Genomic DNA, 21,406 nt, shown 5'->3' with positions numbered 1-21,406 from the left:
AAGGGAACATTAAACATTAAGTAAGATATCCAATTTTAAAGAACATTTAAAACTTTTCCTTACACTAGCAAAACTACTGGAAAACCTGGAGCCAGAAAATGTGAAATCTGATTCCAGAGTTATACATAAATAACTTGAACCTTCAAGGTTAAAGCCTTGAAGCCTTAGTAGATATGTCCCACAGCATGTCTAGGAATTCCCACTAAAAATGAGAGGAGATGGAGAAAGAAAATTACTTTTTCTAAGGATCTTTATTGATTTAAAAATAACTGATAAGGGAAAAAAATTTCCTTCACATAAAAAATTTTTTTCTAGGCCTTTATATCTGTCAAACATCATAGTTGCTTGACCATACAAGTTAAAGGCTGTATATTTTCATGATCCTAAATTAAGAAAGTACAAATACTTGAATTTTCGCCTAAAATTCAATTTTTTCTCATGACTTCAAAATTTTCTCTATTTTTTTTCTCCCCTGAATATACTTCTAACACTCTCTCAGAAGTCCAAAGCCAGTGGAAAAGAAATAGGCAGAAGAATAAAGGAAGGTTGATAAATGCTATAAGGAAGAACTAACATTATTTGGCTTACCAGAAAGAATTCTGAATCTCTTTCCATTTTCAATGCAAATATATTAATAAATTGCATCTATATGTATTGTGTTAATATGAACATATTATATTAATAAATGCACTGTATTATTAAGTCCTCTGTGACAGATTATGGCCAAAATGCAAGGTTTAGTTTTTCTTTCATAGAGGAATCTTAATGCTAAAGTGGAAACTGCTCCTAAATAATCATTATTTTGATTATTAGCTAATGAATTCTGATTTTTTTGCTCCTGGAAATAATGTCTTAACAAGTCTTTGAAGTTCAAAGGTAGAAATAGCAGCTTCCCCTTTAAATTTTTTTCTCCTCTTTTTAAAAATAATTTACTTTTAGTTTTCAACATTCACTTCCATAAGATTTTGAGTTTTAAATATTCTCCCCATCCTTCTCTTCCCCCCTCCCCAAGACAGCATGTAATGTGATATAGGTTCTACTTATGCATTCAAATTAAACACATTTTCACAGTGGTCATAATGTAAAGAAGAATTAGAACTAATAGGAAGAAGAAACAAAACAAAATAACAAAGAAAAGGAAAGCAAATAGTATGCATCCATCTGCATTCAGACTCCGAAGTTCTTTCTCTAGATTTGGATGGCATTTTCAATCGTGAGTCTTTTGGAGCTGTCTCTAAAATTATTTCTAAAGAAATGTTTTCTTAAAGGGAAGGAACCACATTTGTCTTAGGAAAGGGATAATAAAAATAACAACATAATAACTGACAGTTATGTAGCCCTTTAGGTACAAGACAGTAAGTACTTTTCCCAAATGTAAGTCTTGAGCTCAAGACTGACTACAGAACCCTGCCAATATTATCACTAGCTTGGATTTATATTAAGATGAGTGACAGAACTCTGGGAGGCTCAGTCCCAGAATAAAAATCCATATCCTCATTAATTTCACATAAATAAGCAACTACCAACAGGTACATTTCCATATCAACTAATACGATGTGTGTTAAGCAGTGACTCCTTGGACCGGGAGTCAACAATTCTAGACCAAGAACCATTACTAACCCCGGCCAAACCTTGGGTTTGTCTTTTTGTTTTAGTTTATCTGGGTCTAGCAAAGGGAATTTTGAACTAGAAAATCACCAAGTAAAAGAGGAAACTGAGGCCGAGAGGTCTCATAGCAAATCAGTAGCAAAGTCAAGTCTTTGGCCACCAGATTATGTTAATGCTAGTGACCCTCTCAGCTCCCCACTTCAAAGGGCCTATGACACAGCAGAATGGAAACCAGATTAAGTTACAAAGTGGTATAAATCCAAAGTACAATTGAGATAATGGTGCAGCCATGACAAATTGATATTTTACTGAATACACAGTCCTTAACCTCCAATCTCAGCTTACACTCTCCGTTCATATGGAGCACACAAGGATCACAGAAGTCTGCTACATAAAAACATTGCGGCCTACCAGGAACAACACCATTAGCTATACGGAAGAAGTTAAACTGGAAAAAGATAGGGCTCCCAACCAAATGGCACAGAAACCACTTACATACTTTTGCCATATCTTAAAGAAAGCGACAGTAGTATGTAACAAGCAGAGAGACACATACACAAACATACATACTCACCAGTTTAGGGTTGACTTCAGTCGAAATTAGCTTTAAGAGACAGCTAAGCAGGCGCTGCTTATGAAAGGCTGCAGATGTGGCACCAGAGCTAGGGTCCTGCCCTGGCTCCTTCGAGTTCTGGGTCTCTGTCTCTGGCCCCAGGACAGCCAACCAGTCATATTCTAGCTGCAGCTTGTTTGGCTTGCCCATCATGAGGTAGACTTCAGCCAGTGTAAGGCTTTCGGAGGTTTGTAGGTTCCACCCCTCCTCTCTGACCTGCTGGGCAAGCCGGCTTGGGCTCTCCTTCAGAGGCTTTGTGGCAGGCTGACCCTGAGATGGAGATGTAAAGGAGGAGCTCAGCTTCTCCTGGAAGTCCTCAGCAGGTGCATCAGCTAACTCCTTAGTGCAAACATCTGGTTGCAACCCCAGACCTTGGCTAATCTGAGTTTCGGCTCTAGGCTGCACGCTGATGAGCGATGGTCCTTGACCTGTTATTAAGTCAGCAGTTTCTACATTACTAGTTGGAAGAGCCTCTGGAGAGGTGGACCCACTGGGGGGAGCAGGCTCTTGCCTAGAAGATCTGTCTGTACAAAAACATTTCTCTGGGATGATAAGGTCCTGGCAGGACTTCATGTACCGAGGGAATGGATCTAGGAGAGAGAGTTCCTCTTCCAGGTCAGGGATCTGGCTGCAGGCACATGATACACTTCCAGGTGTGGGTACAGAAGGTTGGTCACTGACTGGGGCATCTCTGCCTTCTGTAGAAGCTGCCACATTAGTCTTTTCCAGGTTTCCTCCTGACTCATGAAGCCCTGAAGGCATCTTGTCAGGAGCATCTGGGCTGCTAAGGCTCAGGGCTGCCCCATCACTAGGGCCACTTTCTGGGGAGCTCTCTCCAGAGCTCTGAGAAGCATCGGTGGGAGGATGGGGCATTCTCATCAATTCTCCCATGTTCTCACTCCTCCCACAGCCCTTGGCATCAGTTGCTCCCCGAGGATACTTCACCTGGCCCCGGGCTGTACCCTGACCACTCTGAATGCCTAGGATTTGGGCAGGAGGCAGCAAATGAGAGTCCTTCGTGTTCTGTTTGCATTTGCCACTTTCCTGCCAATGCACTGTGCAGAAAGCCTTTGAGTGAACCACTCGGGCCACCCCGGGAAGGGGCGTGAGTGTACAGTTCTCCCCAGGGAAGAGGTGCAGGGTAGCCTTCTCCCTGGAAAGCTGGGCCCCTGTCTCCCCATCTCTAGAGTCCTGGAGCTGCCGTGCATCCAACGTTTGGCGCTAAATAGACACTGTCAAGGAATTCAGCATGGAGCATACAGACTACAGCCTTCCCAGCCCCACCCAAAACATGTCCTCATTCTTAAAATATGAAAGCTGGAATGACCTAAAACTAGCACTATATGATTCTCAACCACTAGTTCAAAAATTCTCTACTCTCATGGACAGTACTATGTTACACATACAGAAGACATTTTTAAATGCTAACGGACAGTCATTTGAATGGTGTTACCATCATCCTACTGAATTTAGATTTGTGCCTCACAATTTATGTCCTGTACAGTTACTGTACCATGAAATAACAATGATGGACAGCCTCTCTCTTTTTTCAGCAAACTCAAACCACCTTAAATAGTCCCTCTAGGACCAGACAATTTACATATACTGAGGAAGTCAGATTTCTATTACCTTCCTTTAAATGAAGAAAATAACATGAATACTTCAGTGATACTGTCTATACTAGATAACAGACTCTCGAAAGACAGAGCTTGACAAATGTTCCAAGGACCAGCAGGGTGATGAAATATGATAAAAAAAATAGGACTGAGCTCCAAGTTTTTACTATGGCACTAAGCAATCGCATAGTATATAGCCATTATACTCTCACCCTCACCTCAAAAATTCACCCAGATGTAAAACAGGCAATACTACCCAACATGAGGTTGCATCTAGATTACAAAAAGTAAAAAAAAATGCCTGTCCATAGTGACACATGCCACCAAGCCTAGAGGAGGGAGGTCCTTAATTAGCCCGAAAAAGGATACAATTCGTACTTCATGTAATGCCCATTTCTGCTTTAGAAATTCAATGAGGCTAGAAACCTTTCGATGTAGTTCTACAATCATCCTATAAAGAAACCAAATAGGAAAAGGTCAAGAGCACAAAGAAAAACTCACAGAGAGGAGTGAGAAAGAGTGAGTCCTGAGCTACAGCAGAGGAGATGTCCACCTTTCTATCTGTCATGACCACGGAAGGTGGGAGTGTCACGATCACCTATCAGGCTCAAAAGTTAGAAACCAATTGAAGAATACAAAGAAACATGGAGAAGAATTAGAAAAAGTGATACAAAGGTTAAAAAAAAGTACAGTCACATATGACTATACAAAGAATATACAGGCAGAAGATGTATTGGCAGATAACACACAGGTAATAAATAAGTTATAAGTTTTGGAACGGAACATATGAATAAGTTATATATTTAAAAGTCTAAAGAATGAACATGTAAGAGACCCGTGTGTGTGTGTGTGTGTGTGTGTGTGTGTGTGTGTGTGTGAGAAAAATTGTGGAATATGATAAGCCAAGGTTCACCAAGTCTTGGAAAGTAGAGAGGCAGAGATTTTGTGGTGTGAAGGAAAAAAAAAGTGAAAACAATGGCTTGGTTGCAGGGGGAGGGATTGTATATGGTTGAGTTAGTAGAAATAAAAATGGAAAAGGAGGGAATCAATATCAATGAAAACATTATAAAACACACAGAAGAAACAAAGTTCATAAGAAAATAAAACTGGCAATTCTGTTAACCATGTTGTTAAGTTTAATATATTGTTTTCAAAAAACATACTAGATAACAGTTCATAGATTCACAGAATCCCCTCCTTTATGTTTCTTGATGACTTAAGAGTAAAACAAAAAAGAACATTCTTTTAAAAAGTAAGAACAAGTTGACTAAGCCTTTCAATTTCTTACCCACCTCCTAAATGCCACCACACCTACTTCACTACCTCCTTGTCCTTTTATAGACTTCCAATATTCCCACTGCTCCTACACCACTGAATGTGAAAGCAGTGGCCTGGAACAAGACCTACAAAAGAAAACCTTACCTTACCTCAGCTTTGACTCTCTCCCAGCACCTGGTGTTCTGAACAAAGGAGGTGGTTAATAAACCCTTGTTATAGTAGCTCACTATCCTTTCTTAGCCAAGGCTAGAGTGTAGAAGGGTACCAATTTTCAGGAAAGAGCAGGTAGCAATAAATGGCATTCACTTTGTTCTCTCACTATGACTTCAAAGTAATTCGGACTACACCATTTAATTAAGGGGCATCAAAGAATGATAAACATAAAAAGCAAAAGAAATGACCTTGACCCCTACCCCTTGGAAAGTAGAAGGGCTACTCAATCAGTGTAAACTACCTGAGGCGTGGGTTTTGGGCAAGACTCTGCACCCGAGCCCAGGCATGGTTGTTTCGTGGCTGCAATTCCACAGGAACTTTTAGAGGAAGCCTCACTGGCTTCTGATCTTCCTCATCACTGAGACCTGTGTAACATGAAAAGTAAGACCATGAAAATCCTGGAACTAAACAAACCTTGATACACAAATCACATGATGGCAAATGGGGTCAAAGACAAGAATTCTCCACACACAACTATGCAGGGAGTAGGGAGGAAGAAGAAAGGATCTGGGTTGACTCATTTGGCTGCTCAAATATTCTCAAGGGCACAGCCATACTATGCCCCAGAGGGGGATATATTTTAAGAGTCAGAGACAGAGGAAGAAGACAGGTTGGTTTAGGGACCTTACAGAAAGGATCTTTACACTGATGGTGACCAGGTCACAGTATTACTATAGTTTTTAAATGAACTTGGCTGCCTTGTTGGGCAAGACTCAGAAAGAACAGGTGGATTTTTAAGGCCAAGAAGAGCTCCTGACTTGCGAGGTCAGAATTTAAAATAGGGGCAAATTTAAAGCAGTTTCAGCAGTCTTTTTTTTTTTAAGCAGTTTTCCAAGGGAGATACAGATAACCCTAGCTAAGCAGCAATGGTCTCTCCACTCTTACTTTTCACATTGTCCCCATACCTAGAGCAACAAAAGCTTCGAATCCACGATAACTACAGAACTGTGCCTATGAGAGGCAAAAGTGAACATTAGTACATGCAGTAACTAAGAGAACTTGGCTTAGACTTTTACATACCATCTGGATCACAGAGTTTCTTCAGGGCCCTGCACATTGGAGCTTTGATTCGAAGATTTCTCCCTTTGTAACGAACAGTTGTAGCCCTGCAAACATAAATTTTAAAAGCAACAATTCAAGATACATAAATAAACTGCACGAAAAAATGATAACAAAGCAAATACCCAAAGACCACAGAATGGTTAAGCAAATTACGGGACATGAGTGTAATTATATTATTAAATACTATTGAACTGCAAAAAAAAGTAAGAAATTCAGAGCAACATGGGAAGATTCCTATGAATTACAACAGAATGAAAAAGATAGAATGAAGAAAACAATATACCTAACAACTACAACAAAGTAAATCAAAATAACAAAAAACACTCAAAGCAGTATAACCAAACTTGCTCCCACAGAGAAGGGAAAATGCACATCCCTCCCTCCCTTGAAGAGGTCAGGCAATATAGAACACTAAATATGTTAAGATTGAGTTGATATATTGGCTTGCTTTTTTGAAATGTTTCTTTTCTTTGTTATAAGGCATTGTCTCTGGATAGAGGAATGAATGGGAAGGGATATACTTGGAAAAGAAAGTTAAATTTTAAAAAGAACAATGAAAGTTTTAAGATAAATTCCTTCTTACTCCTAATAGACAAACCAGGCAAGGCAGTAGAGCACAATGGAAGAGCATGATGGATTTGTAGTCAAGGGGATCTGGGCTCTGACACACACTACTGAAGTGTCCCAGGGAAAGGCTCTCTGAGCCTGTTTGCTTACATGTAAAATAAGAGGGTTAGACTAAGTCCCTTCCAGCTCTATATCTGGGATACTATGATTTGCAAAAAGGTTCAACTTGGGATTGAGTTAGTGGAAGAGGTAGTAGTCATTTCACACTTCATCAGTACCTTCAGCTGCCTCAGCCCCTCTGAAGACGGGAGGGCAGAACAATCAACTCCCCCCAAAGACTCTAAAACCCAAAACTCCAAAACCCACCCAACTCTTCACGTCCTATGAGCTACACTCCATAAGTTCTATTCCATCATCATTGCAACCTTTCTCCCCGCTATCCTTTCAGTTTGCTTTTCTGTGTTTTCTTCCCCCAAGAGGCTATAAAAACCCTTGAAGAGCAGAGATTGTCTCTTTTTCTTTTTTGTATCCCCAAAGCTAAGCACAGTGCCAAACATGTACTTAATGTGTATTGTATTATAAACAAAACCTGAGATTCTGAATAATTTAATGTTTACCCTAAGAGGCAGAGAATGGCTATTTACCTATGAATTACAAGTTTATTCTATCTAGAATTTGTAGTCGGCAAGAACAGTGATGCTTGATTGTAATCCCTGCTGCTCAGGAGGCTGAGGCTGGCAGATGTCTTGAACTTTTTGAGTTCTGAGCTGTGATGGGCTAAGCTGATTGAGAGTTCACAGTAAGTTGGGCATGGAGGGAGGGGGGAAGGTGTTAAATTAAGACTGCTCAAGGAGGGGCAAAGTAGCTCATTCTGAAAAGAGAGCATGTGAAAGCTCCTGTGTCCATCAGTAGTAAGAACACACCTGTGAGCAGCCCCTGCACTTTTAGTTCAGGCAAAGACAGGAAGAGTTGGTCTCCATCTCCAAATTTTGTACTCAGAAAGGGAATATTTTTTCTCCCAAAAGAAATGCCAGTTTGTGATGGAGATTCTATTCCATCACCCATTCTGAAACATAAGGTTTAAGATGCCTAATGGGAGGGCTGAAATAAGCAGAAATATATGCACAAACCTAATAGTAATATAAAATATAAAGCAGTGATGTTATGATACTCCCAAAATTTAGGGGGAAAAAAGCTGAGGAACTTTTTTTAAATTCTAGACCACGGTTCTAACCCAGTCTAAAGGTTCAAGCCCTCAAGACAGTGAGGAGGCTTGAGTATTATCTAAAATCTTCAATGACTACATCTGCAATGCAGATCAGGAAGAGAGCTCCGTAGAGACCTTCCATTACAACCTGGACATGTTATGGTTTGAAAAAAACAATCTTTGAGGTTCTAAGAAGAAAAATGTAGTAACCACAGTTCAATGCAATCAGTGAGCATTTAAATTAACCAACAAATCATCACTGAACATTTATTATATGAAAAGTACAGTTCTAAATAGTCTGCGGTATACAATCATCAAGTACAAGAGTCCTTAAAGAATTTAAAATGCAGCTGGAGAGAAACACATACAGCCTAAAAAGAAGGCATATTTTGCTGTTCACTCATTTCAGTCATTTCCCCATTTGGGGGTATTCTTCACAAAGATACTGCAGTAGTTTGCCATTTCCTTCTCCAGCTCATTTGACAAATGAGGAAACTAAGGCAAATAGGGTTAAGTGTCTTGCCCAGCTAGTAAGTGTCTGAGGCCAGATTTGAACTCAGAAAGAGGAGCTTTCCTGACTCCAGGCCCAACATTCTATCCACTGTACCACCTAGCTGCCTTCATATTATTAATTTTAAGCATCAAATGCATGATTCAATAAATGGACAATTACTCTTTAAGTACCAATTATGTGCCAGGTGTTGTACTAAACTTTGGAGAGACCAAAAAAAAAAAAAAAAGTGAAATGGTTCCTTCCTTTACAAAGTTTACATTGTAGAGAAGGAAGACAACAGGCAGGTATACAAGAAATAGATACAAGATCGTCTGTTGGAAGGAAGATGCGAGCAGGGTAAGCTATCGGGAAGAGTTTGATATAGAAAGTGGCACTTCAGTTGACTTTTGAAGGAAGATGCTAAAAGAAAGAGGTGAAGAGGGACTGTATCCCAGGGATTAGGGAAAGACAAGGTAAAGATACAGAGAATGAGGATGAAAGCAGAAAGAAAGCTAGTTTGGCAGGCCCAAGATACAAGTAAAGGAGAGCAGTGTTACAAGACAGCCTGTAAAAGCAGAATGGAACCAATTGCTGTGAGGGTTTAAAAGGCTAAGCAGAAGTCTGTATTTGATCCCAAGGGAATGGGGAGCAACTGGACTTTAATGAGTAAGGAAGTAACATGGTCACTCCTGTGCCTTAGGAGATCACTTTGACAGCTATATGGAAGAATGGAAGACAGATGGGAATGAGGAAGAAGCTGAGAGGCGACGAGAACATAAACTAGAGTGGTAGCAGTTTGGGTGACCGTAAAGATAGAGGTGCCTTGACAATAACAGGGAAGTTGAGAAGAGGGGAGGGTATGGGTAAAGAGAATGAGTTCTGTTTAAAACATGCTGACTTTGAAATAACTACAGGCTATCCAGAATGAAACATGTAGGAGGCAGTTTATAATGACTGAAGCTCAGGAGAGAGACCTGGACTGGATGTGACTGGATCATTAGCATAGAGTTCATAAGCAAACCCATGTGAGCTAGTGATGTCGTCAAGTAAGAGTATATGGAGAAAACAGAAGCCAGGACAGTATCCTGGGATTAACAACCAAAGTCAGAGTCATGAGATAGATGATGATCCTACAAAGAAAGTGGATTGGATAGACAGGTAGCAGAACCAAATGAGGGGAATATCACAAAAAACAGAAAAGAGAGAATCCCAGAGAATTCATCAACAGGGTCAAATGCTACAAAAAGGTCAGGAAGGATGAGGATTGAGAAGAGGACACCCAATTTGGGAATAATCTCCATGTAGCTGAGAAAGGGAAGAGAGATGGAGGAAGAATGGTAGGGATTTTTAGGAATGGGAGAAATTTGGGTGTGTATGCAGACAGCAATGAAGCAAACAGTAGACAGGGAGAGAGTGAAGGCAAGAGAACAATTATAGAATCAAAGACTTAGTCTACCTCCCTCCAATGCCAAGAGAAGTCAAGTGACTGTTCAATACATCCTGGGGAGTTGAATACCAGTCCTCTGGCTCCAAATCTAAGACCCTTTCCTTTGTGCCACACTGCTCTCCTGGAGGCAAGAAATATTTTTAAATTGTATAACTTAGGTGGGCGGAGCCAAGATAGCAGCTGGAAAGCAGGGACTAGCGTGAGCTCTCCGCCAAGTCCCTCCAAAAACCTATAAAAAATGGCTCTGAACCAATTCTAGAACTGCAGAACCCACAAAATAGCAGAGGGAAGCAGGGCTCCAGCCCAGGACAGCCTGGATGGTTGCTGTGTGGGGTCTATCGTGCATGAAGCTGGGAGCGGAGCAGAGCTGAGCCCAGTGTGGCCCGCGTGGACCAACCAGACCAGGAGCCGGGCGGAGCAGGCCCTAGCGCCCTGAATCAGTGAGCTGTGGCAGTTGCCAGACTTCACAACCCACAAACACCAAAGACAACAGACAAGAACTGCAGAACCCACAAAATAGCAGAGGGAAGCAGGGCTCTAGCCCAGGACAGCCTGGATGGTCTCTGGGTAAGGTCTATCGCGCAGGGAGCTGGGAGCGGAGCAGAGTCAAACCCAGTGTGGGCCGTGCGGACCAACCAGACCAGCAGCCAGGCGGAGCGGGCCCTAGTGCCCTGAATCAGTGAGCTGCAGCAGTTACCAGACTTCTCAACCCATAAACACCGAAGACAACAGAGAAGGTTAGTGGGAAAAGCTGCTGGGGACAGGGTGATAGAGTTCGTGGTTCAGGCACCACACCAGGGGCAGCAGAGGTGAGGCAGCTAGCTACAGAACTACAGTTGCAGTTGCTTCTGGCCCCGGGCCCACCTGGTGGGAGGAATTAAGTGGTGGATCAGAGCAGGAGTGCAGAGCCTGCTGAAGATCTGAGTCCAGTCTGGGTTGGGGGTTCTTGGGGAAGGAGGAGTGCTAGTGTGGCAGAGCTGGGTGTAATAGCTCTGAAAAGAACAGCGCATCCCCTCAAGCTTGGAACAAAGTACTCTTTATTCTACAAGCAGTCGTACCCTGCTGAAAAACTCAAGGGTCAAGTACGTTGGCTGGGAACATGGCCAGGCAGTGAAAACACACCCAGATTCAGTCTCAGACTTTGGAATCTTTCTTTAGTGACAAAGAAGACCAAAACATACAGCAAGAAGAAGTCAACAAAGTCAAAGAGCCTACAACAAAAGCCTCCAAGAAAAACATGAACTGGTCTCAGGCCATGGAAGAGCTCAAAAAGGATTTGGAAAAGCAAGTGAGAGAAGTAGAGGAAAAATTGGGAAGAGAAATGAGAAGGATGCAAGAAAACCATGAAAAACAAGTCAATGACTTGCTAAAGGAGACCCAAAAAAATACTGAAAAATATACTGAAGAAAATAACACCTTAAAAAATAGACTAACTCAAATGGCAAAAGAGCTCCAAAAAGCCAATGAGGAGAAGAATGCCTTGAAAGGCAGAATTACCCAAATGGAAAAGGAGATCCAAGACCACTGAAGAAATTATTACTTTAAAAATTAGATTGGAGCAAGTGGAAGCTAGTGACTTGATGAGAAATCAAGATATTATAAAACAGAACCAAAGGAATGAAAAAGTGGAAGACAATGTGAAATATCTCCTTGGAAAAACCACTGACCTGGAAAATAGATCTAGGAGAGATAATTTAAAAATTATTGGACTACCTGAAAGCCATGATCAAAAAAAGAGCCTACATATCATCTTTCAAGAAATTATCAAGGAGAACTGCCCTGATATTCTAGAGCCACAGGGCAAAATAGAAATTGAAAGAATCCACCGATCGCCTCCTCAAATAGATCCCAAAAAATAAATCTCCTAGGAATATTGTCGCCAAATTGCCAGAGCCCCCAGATCAAGGAGAAAATATTGCAAGCAGCCAGAAAGAAACAATTTGAGTATTGTGGAAACACAGTCAGAATAACCCAAGATCTGGCAGCTTCTACATTAAGAGATCGAAGGGCTTGGAATATGATATTCTGGAGGTCAATGGAGCTAGGATTAAAACCTAGAATCACCTACCCAGCAAAACTAAGTATCATGCTCCAAGGCAAAATATGGATTTTCAATAAAATAGAGGACTTTCGAGCTTTCTCAGTGAAAAGACCAGAACTGAATAGAAAATTTGACTTTCAAACACAAGAATCAAGAGAAGCATGAAAAGGTAATCAAGAAACAGAAATTGCAAGGGACTTACTAAAGTTGAACTGTTTTGTTTACATTCCTACATGGAAAGATGGTGTGTATGATTCATGAGATCTCAGTATTAGGGTAGCTGAAGGGAATATGCATATGTGTGTATGTATGTGTATATGTGTGTGTGTATGTATATATGTATGTATATACATATATATCGAGAGAGAGAGAGGGCACAGGGTAAGTTTAAGATGAAGGGATGATATCTAAAAGAAATAAAATCAAATTAAAGGATGAGAGAGGAATATATTAAGAGAGGGAGAAAGGGAGAGATAGAATGGGGTAAATTATGTCGCATAAAAGTGGCAAAAAAAAAGCAGTTCTGTAGGAAGAGAAGGGAAGAGAAGGCACATGAGGGGGAACGAGTGAATCTTGCTCTCATCAGATTTAACCTGAGGAGGGAATACCATACACACTCAACTGGGTATTTTACCCCACAGGAAAGAAGGAGGAAGAAGATAAAAAAGGGGGGATAATAGAAGGGAGGGAAGATGGGGGAGGAGGTAATCAAAAACAAACCCTTTCGAAAAGGGACAGGGTCAAGGGAGAAAATTGGATAAAGGGGGATAGGCTAGGAAGGAGCAAAATAGTTAGTCTTTCACAACATGAGTATTGTGGAAGGGTTTTACATAATGATACACATGTGGCTTATGTTGAATTGCTTGACTTCTTAGGGAGGGTGGGTGGGAAGGGAAGAGGGGAGAGAATCTCGAACTCAAACGTTTTAAAAACAGATGTTCAAAAACAAAAAAAAGTTTTTGCATGCAACTAGAAAATAAGATACACAGGCAATGGGGCGTAGAAATTTAGCTTGCCCTACAAGAAAGGAAGGGAAAAGGGGATGGGAGGGGAGTGGGGTGACTGGGGAACAGGGCAACCAGAATATATGCCATCTTGGAGCGGGGGGGAGGGTAGAAATGGGGAGAAAATTTGTAATTCAAACTCTTGTGAAAATCAGTGCTGAAAACTAAATATATTAAATAAATTAAATAAACTAAAAAAAATTGTATAACTTATTTTATTTTTGACATTTTTCTTTTTAAATTTTAAGTTCAAAATTCTCTCCTTCCCTCCCCCACCTACTGAGAAGGCCAGCAATATGATATCAATCATACATGTGAAATCATGCAAAACATATTTCCATATTAGCCCTATTTCAAAAAAAGCAAGAAAAATAAAGAGAGTAGAAAAACTGCGCTTCAGTTTGCACTCAGAGTTCATCAGTTTTCTCTCTGGCGGTATATAGCATTTTTCATCATGAGTCCTTTGCAATTATCTTGGATCACTGTACTGATCAAAGTAGACAAGTCTTTCACAGCTGATTATCATTACAACATGAGGCAGGGAATAATTGTGGAGGCAATTTGCTAGAGAAGATGGGAAGGGATATGATTAAGGGTTACATATAGAGGGGCTGGCCCTGGCAAGAGGAAGGGCCTTTCCATCAGAGACAGAAGTAAAAGAGGGAAAGACGGAAAAGATAGGAAGATGTTGTGGGACTGAGAGAAGGGAAAGGTAGCACAATAAATTTTCTCAGTAACGAATGAGACAAAGTCCTCAGCTATCGGGGCAGAGGAGGGAGGTGGTATGAGACTTTATAAGAAAAGGGAGAAAACAGACAATAAAAAGCACAGGAATTCAGAAGAGAGGTCATTGTGAACTGGGATACTAAAGGAACATCTTCATAGTGATGGTAGGGCTTTAATTGTCTTGAAGTATTAAAATAGAAGGGTGGGAAAAACACATTCTAGTCAGAGGGAAGAGGATGAGCAAAGGCTCAAGGGGAGAATAAGCAGCATGTAAGTGACCCCCAAATAATTTCTACAAGGGAGTGGTACAAGACAAGGCTGACAAGGAACTTGCCAGGATCCTGACAGACTTAACCAATTAGCTGAATTAACATTTGACTCTTTAAGGGGAGTCACTGAATATTTAGTAGGGCAAGCAATATGATAAAAGTGACATTTCAGTAAAAATTCTTCTAGAAGGTATGTGCAAAATGGTAATCCTATTACTGGTGGCAAGGGATGAGAAATGCAGGCTGGGTGTAGTTAGAAGATTGTTGCAACGGTCCAGATTTATGATGAAAGTAGAAGAGAAAAAAGGCTAGTAACAGGTGACAGGAAAAAAAAATTCAATGTGGGGAACATGACAGAAGACTTAATAACAGACTGGGAGTAGAAAAGGTATCAAGCTTGAGTGACATTTCCTCAAATGGGAAAATTAGGAAGTAAGTGTGGGGAAGAGTGAAGAAGAGGGTTAGATATTTTGGAGTTGGAAGTGATCATGGATCAAGCAGAAATAGCTACTAGGAAGCCTGCATCTATGATCTTGGGAGAAAGGTAGGTCAGAGCTAGAGTTGTGAAAATAACACCAATGAGAATGTACAACGGAGCTAAGATGGAGGAGTAGCAGGAAGCAATGCAGGGATGTACCAAGCTAAATCCTCACAGGGAAATAAGACAAAAAAAAAGAAAGTCTGATTGAGTCATCTGTCCATCCTTGACTGACATAAAGAGACAGACAGGTTTGCAGACACTGGGGAGGCCTGGTGCAGATGGCAGAGCACACCAGCTCCCTGGAAGAGGCTAAGGGCCTGAGTAAGAAGGGATCCCAAACATAAACCAGGGAACCAAAAAAGGGACAGGTGCAAACTGGCAGCTTTGTTGCCCACTACTCCTCCCCAGGTCACAGATCCAGAGTGGAACGAGGAGAAACCTCTACCCACATCACTCCATGCTCCTCCCCCCACCATCCCCCAACCAGAGGTCTCAGGCCCTAGTCAGTATATCAGTTTAGAAGTATAAGGGAGGTCACTGAATGCTAATGAGTAAGGCAAAAAACAAATCAGGATGGGTCAGTACTAACAGAAATAAGTTCTATCAACACGATTCAATTATTGCTTGAAATAAAAACGACTACTTAAATCAATCACCTACTCTGTACAAAGCACAGTACTAAGAATAAACTGATATGAAGGCTAACAGGGCAGAGATAAAATAAAAAGGTGGGGGGGGGGAGGGCTTGCCAATTAGAAAAAATGATAGCCATGCAAAGAAAATTAGTGGTTGCCATAATTTATTAATTGGGTTAACTTCAGGGAGAAAAAACCTACATATACATCAAGATGACATTTTTATAGATTCTTAAGATTTGAAAAGCAATCTCCTTTATCCATCTCCTGTGATCCTCACAACAATCCGTGAATCTAGCACCACATGTATTATTACCCTCATTTTATAGATGACTTGCCCATGGTCACACAATAGGATCAGAGGTGGCAAATGAGGTCTCTTGTAACTCTAAGACCAATACTCCTTACGCTGTACCACACTGCCCTCAGGTAACCACTGAGACTCTTTTTACTGAGAAAAAATTCCTGTATTTGATTGTAACCTTGGCTCACCTTTGTGAAACAGAGAGGCTACTGCTACCTTTCCTGTGCTGCAGCTTTGCTAGTGATGCTAAGGACTACATTACAAAAGATCCAAAGGGAAATGAGACACAGAATTTGGCAAGAGCAAGAATTCTGAAAGGAGTTAGTTTCAAATAACTTCTTACAGTAAATTGCACAGGAGACAAATTAACTTTTTGGCTCAATATCTGTATTTTCATATGCCCAGAAATAACAGGAGACAAGACTTAACAAGATATGATCACCACATTACTGTAACACCTGTGTTTGAGATAATCACATTTTCTGTTAAACTGCTATTTTGTAACTTCCTTTTTTCTCTCAGGGGTACCCTACCACCACTAGGCTAACCATCCTGAAACAAGATTACCTTTTTCAGAGAAATCTTCATCTACCATGAAGCCAGGCTTTCTGAAATAAAAGCCTTTTCAGGGGCCTTAAGTTCGTATCCTCTGTGAAACAGGACAGTTTAGGATAGAGTACTCTTCAGTGCAATTCCTCCTAGAAGGAAGCATGCTGTTGGTGGAGCACCAGCGGGGAGATGAGCCAGGGAGCAGGCATGGCCTAAAACTACAAGGACATCACATGGTGATTCCAGGATCGAGACCCTCATTGAGCACAAAAACTATGTCCTATGGAATCCAATAGTCTGTGTTCATAATGGAAGGTAGGAAAAGGGCCATTTCCCCCCCAACTGGGGGAGCGCAGTGAGACACTATCCTCACAGAGAAACTACACTTTAGGATGCTCTGGTTCTAATACCTATTATCTATGACATCTGGGCACAATTCCACAAGATCTCTTCACACCCAAACTCCAAAGACCTTTAGATGGTGATCCTCTCTGTTAGTACTGTCCTATCCCAATGCCCTGGAGCTTCCCTGCACATACCTGGGCTGGACTATAAGGAGCAGGCACTGTCCTCTATTGTAAATGATAGGCTCAAAAAATGAAGCCAAGGTCAACACCTCCCAGCTTATCAACTTATACAGTAGGCATCCCTGCTGACCCGGCACAACACAAGCTGACAGATAGACTTCAGTCTCATTTTAGTCGATGAAGATGTCAGAGCTGAACTTCAGTAGATGTTGCTACAGAGACTCGCCAAGTTAGTGACCCAGTCGGCTCAGTCTGAGTATGAAGCTGAGGCCTCCTGGATCCTCAGGGAAGCACTGAACAAGAATCCTGATTGTAGTAAATTTGTAAGTTCCAAATTTTCCAGAACACCTCCAAAATGATTTCCATACCTCAGAATCAAATCTCTCTTACCACCAATAATCTTGTGCTGAGCTTGTACCCAGGGAAGTGACAGGCTAATCAGGGGCAAAAGACACTAAAGCCACCGAGTCCTAACAAGAAAAAATTTGTGCTTCTATCCAAGTTGCAGATTTGAGATATCTAGTCCCTCCCCTGCCCCCCCCCACATCATAGGACCTCTTCTGCACCACCATGAGCATCACCCTTATCCCATAAGTGAAGAGTGACAGATGTACTCCCCCTTTCATATTTTGCTGGAGGCCTGGCTTTTAAGTACCATGTGATTTCACAGTGTTTTCATCTCTAGCTGGTTTTCTTCCAAGGCTGGGAGGAAGTAGCAGCTATCATAGAAAGGCTCAACACATTTATATTAATTCAGTGGGGGAAAAAAAGAAAAGCCTTTTTTCCCCTTTCTGTCAACAATGTTACATCACAGTAACCTGCTGAAACGGTATGAAATACTCGGTCTCAAGTTTGAGATGTTTCTATGGCTGAGCCAAGGCACAACACAATAGACCTCTGACTGCTCTTTTTTCTCCAAGTAGAAAACAGAAGATCAACAATACTATATAATTAATTCCAAGGAAATGAGGGCTGGGTTAATGACAGCAAATGTGAGGATGTGCCTCAATCCTAGAAAACTTTGCTAACCTTTGTACTATCTATAAAGTTTAAGAAGTTTTTTGGGAGATTCCCCCCCCCCACACACACACAAAAAGTCAGGAATCTTAAGGGAAATAACAAAAAAAATGGAAAAGAAAAGAGGGCCTAGAAGTACTGGATATTAAACTATTCTACTAAGGAGTATTCATCAAAACATTGCCTACTGATTAATAAAGAGAATGGTCAATCAGTGAAACAGATTAGGTAAGCAACATACAGAAGCAAACAAGCACAGAGAATGCTGCTACTGGGTTAAGAACTCACTATTCAATGAAAACTGCTTAGAAAATTGGAAAGAAGTTTGATACAACCAATATCTCATCTTACCAAGATAAACCCAATATGACTTAGATATAAAGAGAGAGACATCATAACAAATTAGGAGAAGGAAAAAAATTACCTTTTAAATAAATATGGGGAGAGTTCATGACAAAATAAGGGGCAGAAAGGATCACAGAAACTTACATAAAATTTAGAAGTTTTGCATAAACAAATCCAATGCAGCTAAGATTACAAGGGAAGCAGATAAAGAAAGTGCAGCAAGTGTCTTTTGATAAAAGGTCTCATTCCTAAGAAATTTAAAGCAATGATTCAGATTCATATGAATAAAAGCTATTCCTCAATTGATAAAATAATTAAAGGATATGAATAAGCATTTTTCAGAGGAAGAATCAAGCTATCAGTAAAGATATAAAAAATACTCCAAATCACTATTAGGGAAACGCAAATTGAAGCAACTCTGAGGTTCCACCTCAACCATCAAAACAGCAAAGTTGATAAAAATGGAAAATGACAAGTGTTGGAGGGACTGTGGGAAAACAGGTACATTAACGCATTGCTGGTAGAAATGTAAATTGGTCTAGTTATCTGGAATACAATTTGTAACTATGTCCCCCAAATTTACTAAACTGTGCATATCCTTTGATACAGTAATACCACTACTAAGACTATACCCGAAAGGGACTAAGAAAGAAAAAAAAATCAATATGTATGAAAATATGTATAGTAACTTACTCTTTTTGTGGTGGCAGAGAACTAGAAATTGATGGAGGTGCCCATCAATTGAGGAACAGTTGTTATCGTTTGTCTTTTGTTTTCAATCTTCCTAAATCTTAGTGCCTTTGCCCTGAGATTACCTCCAACTCATCATTGGGGTGTGTGTGTGTGTACATGCATGCATGTCTGTGTTCCTTGAGGGACTTGAGGGCAGGGACTGGGATTTTTGCCTTTCTTTGTATCATCAGCTTTAAGCACAATGCTTGGCACATAATAGGCATTTAATGAATACATGCTGAGTTACTGAAATGTATGGTATAACAAGTTTACATAGTATTTTCTTTCTTGGAATAATACAATGGAGGAAGCACAGGCTCTAGGGACAAAAAACCTTACTCTTTACTCGCTGAGCCTAGCCCCTTGGCTGTTCTACAAACATAGGCTCTGAGCATTCTCTCTGAGTGTCATTCATGTCTGGGAACATTGTTCCTCTTCAACTCTGCCTACTTGCTGATGTCCCTGGTTTTCCTGAAGTTCCAACTAAAATCCTATCTTTTAGTGGAAGCCTTCCCCAACCCTTCCTAATTCTAACGCTTTCCCTCTTTTAGCTATTTATTCCCAGTTTCTCTGTATATAGCTTGTTGAAAAATATTTGTTTTTGCATGTTGTCTCCCCAATTTAGAAAGTGAGCTCCTTGAGGGCAGGGGACTATCTTGGACCTCCTTTTTTATATCCTCAGTGCTTAGCACAGCAACTGGTACACAGTAGGTGCTTAATATTGATTAGCTGACTGAGTACCTATATTCAAATCCTGCCTCCGGTGCTTATGATCTGTATGACCTTAGAGAAACAACTTACCTTCTCTGGATCTAAATTTCTTCACCAATAGAATGAAGTGATTGATATGAATAAACTCTAAGATCTGTTGTAGCTTTACTTGGCTATGTTTTTGTTAATGATTATTAACTTTGCAATTTTTTAAAGACAAAGTAATCTTCCTAATGAACAAGTATGTTCATGTCGATTTCCTCCTCAAAGACTTTTAGTGGTTCTCTACTGATGTGTTCTTTTTTCTCTACCATCCTGCCTTTGCTTAAATAGCCAGGGCTTACTGCAACTTGGAGCAGTGAAAAAGCCCTAGACTTGGAGTTATCAGACCTACCTTGGTTTGAATCCTGACTCTGCCAGTCACTGGACAGTAATACCCGTGCATTCTACCTCATAGGTATACTTCAAGAACAGCACTTTGTGAACTATAAAACATTACATAAATGTGAGCTAAAATTCTAACAATACATGAATTTTCCTACATCCATAGTCTCATACCTAGAGGCAAAGAAGAGAGGTTAAGTTTCTCTTTTCTTGATATACTTTATTTTACAGTGTTCACCAGGCAGCTGGTGGCACCATGGATAGAGTACTGGGCCTAGCGTTTGAAAGACCTGAGTTCAAATGTAGCTTCAGACACTTACTAATTGTATAACCCTGGGCATGTCACTTCACCTTTGTTTCCCTCAGTCACCTCAACTGTAAAATGGGAGTAACAGCACCACCTACCTCACAGGATTATTGAGAGAATTAAGAGATAACATCTGTAAAGTGTTTGTAACAGTGCCTGGAACAGAGGAGGCACTATATAAATGCTTATTCCCTTCCCTTTCCCACACTCACTGCCAACTGTAACACTTTCTATTGACATATTCCTATATTCCAGAAAAAAGTACTTCTTTGAATGTTCAATTCAATCTAACAAACATTTATCAAATGTCTACACCAACTGCCAAGTGTTAAAATTTCAGGCACTGGAGATACAAAGAAAAAATGCATAGTCCCTGCCCTTAAGGACTTTACACTCTATTAAGGGGTACAAAATATACACAAATAAACACAACATACATCTAAAGTAATTTCAAGGGGAAGGAACCACTATCAATTCAGGAGAAAAGATGAGGGAGAACTTCACGTAGGATGTGGCTGCACTTGCATTCGTAAAAAGAAAACACATCCTGGACACAAAAGCACAAAAACTGGACACAAAATGTGGAGATGGTGCACTGTACTGAGAATAGCTTCTGGGAACATTTGACGAGACGAGGTGAAGTGACAGGGATGGTGAGAGATACTTGACTTTTCATTTCATTGATATCTGCAGGGTGATGAAACTCCTTCCAAAAAAGGGATTTGGAAAGAAGATTTATGCATTTTTTGCAACTTGGACCCTGAGCAAGGTTGCTCAGGGACATAGGGCCCGTATATCAGTCAGGTCTTACCTACTTTAAGGCAAGCTCTCTATTTACCCTGACTCACTGTCTCTTGCAAAGGGAAGTTATTTGGAAATAATTGGGAAAGGCAGATTACAGTCAGATTGTGGAGGATATGAAATACCACATTAAGGAGTTTGTATTTTATATTACAGGAAATAAGGAAGCTTTGAAGATTCCAGATGGGAGGCAAGGGCTTAGCAATGGACTACGCTTTAGGAATATTAATTTGCAAGCTATGTAGAATATGGACTGGCTGGGAAAGAAAATGGAAACAGGGTGACCAAACAAATATATTAAGTAAAAAAGGTGATGATGCCTAAACTAGATTGACGGTCGTGAAAGTGACACAGAGATGGATGCAAAGGATGTTATGGAGGTACAAGGGATAAGACCTGGTAAATGATTGAATGTAGAGTGGCAGAGAATTTAAAAGTCAAGGTTGACTCCAAGAGTGTGAACCTGGGT

General features: G+C 40.6%; 1 protein-coding gene across 2 annotated transcripts in view; it reads right to left on the bottom strand.

Annotated features, from left to right (window-relative positions):
- CRAMP1 (cramped chromatin regulator homolog 1) overlaps positions 1–21,406 on the bottom strand; it is a 119,881-nt gene that overhangs the window by 29,378 nt on the left and 69,097 nt on the right. For both annotated transcript variants that reach the window (XM_036738512.1, XM_036738511.1), the window contains exons 7-10: positions 6,349–6,434; positions 5,570–5,693; positions 4,207–4,288; positions 2,183–3,442 (exon numbers count right to left, since the gene is read on the bottom strand). In XM_036738512.1, the coding sequence (XP_036594407.1) occupies positions 2,183–3,442; positions 4,207–4,288; positions 5,570–5,693; positions 6,349–6,434 (1,552 nt within the window). The remainder of the gene's footprint in view (positions 1–2,182; positions 3,443–4,206; positions 4,289–5,569; positions 5,694–6,348; positions 6,435–21,406) is intronic.

This window comes from Trichosurus vulpecula, chromosome 9, assembly GCF_011100635.1.
Source record: "Trichosurus vulpecula isolate mTriVul1 chromosome 9, mTriVul1.pri, whole genome shotgun sequence".
Taxonomy (NCBI): domain Eukaryota; kingdom Metazoa; phylum Chordata; class Mammalia; order Diprotodontia; family Phalangeridae; genus Trichosurus; species Trichosurus vulpecula.
This window is presented reverse-complemented; position numbering and strand designations above follow the sequence as displayed.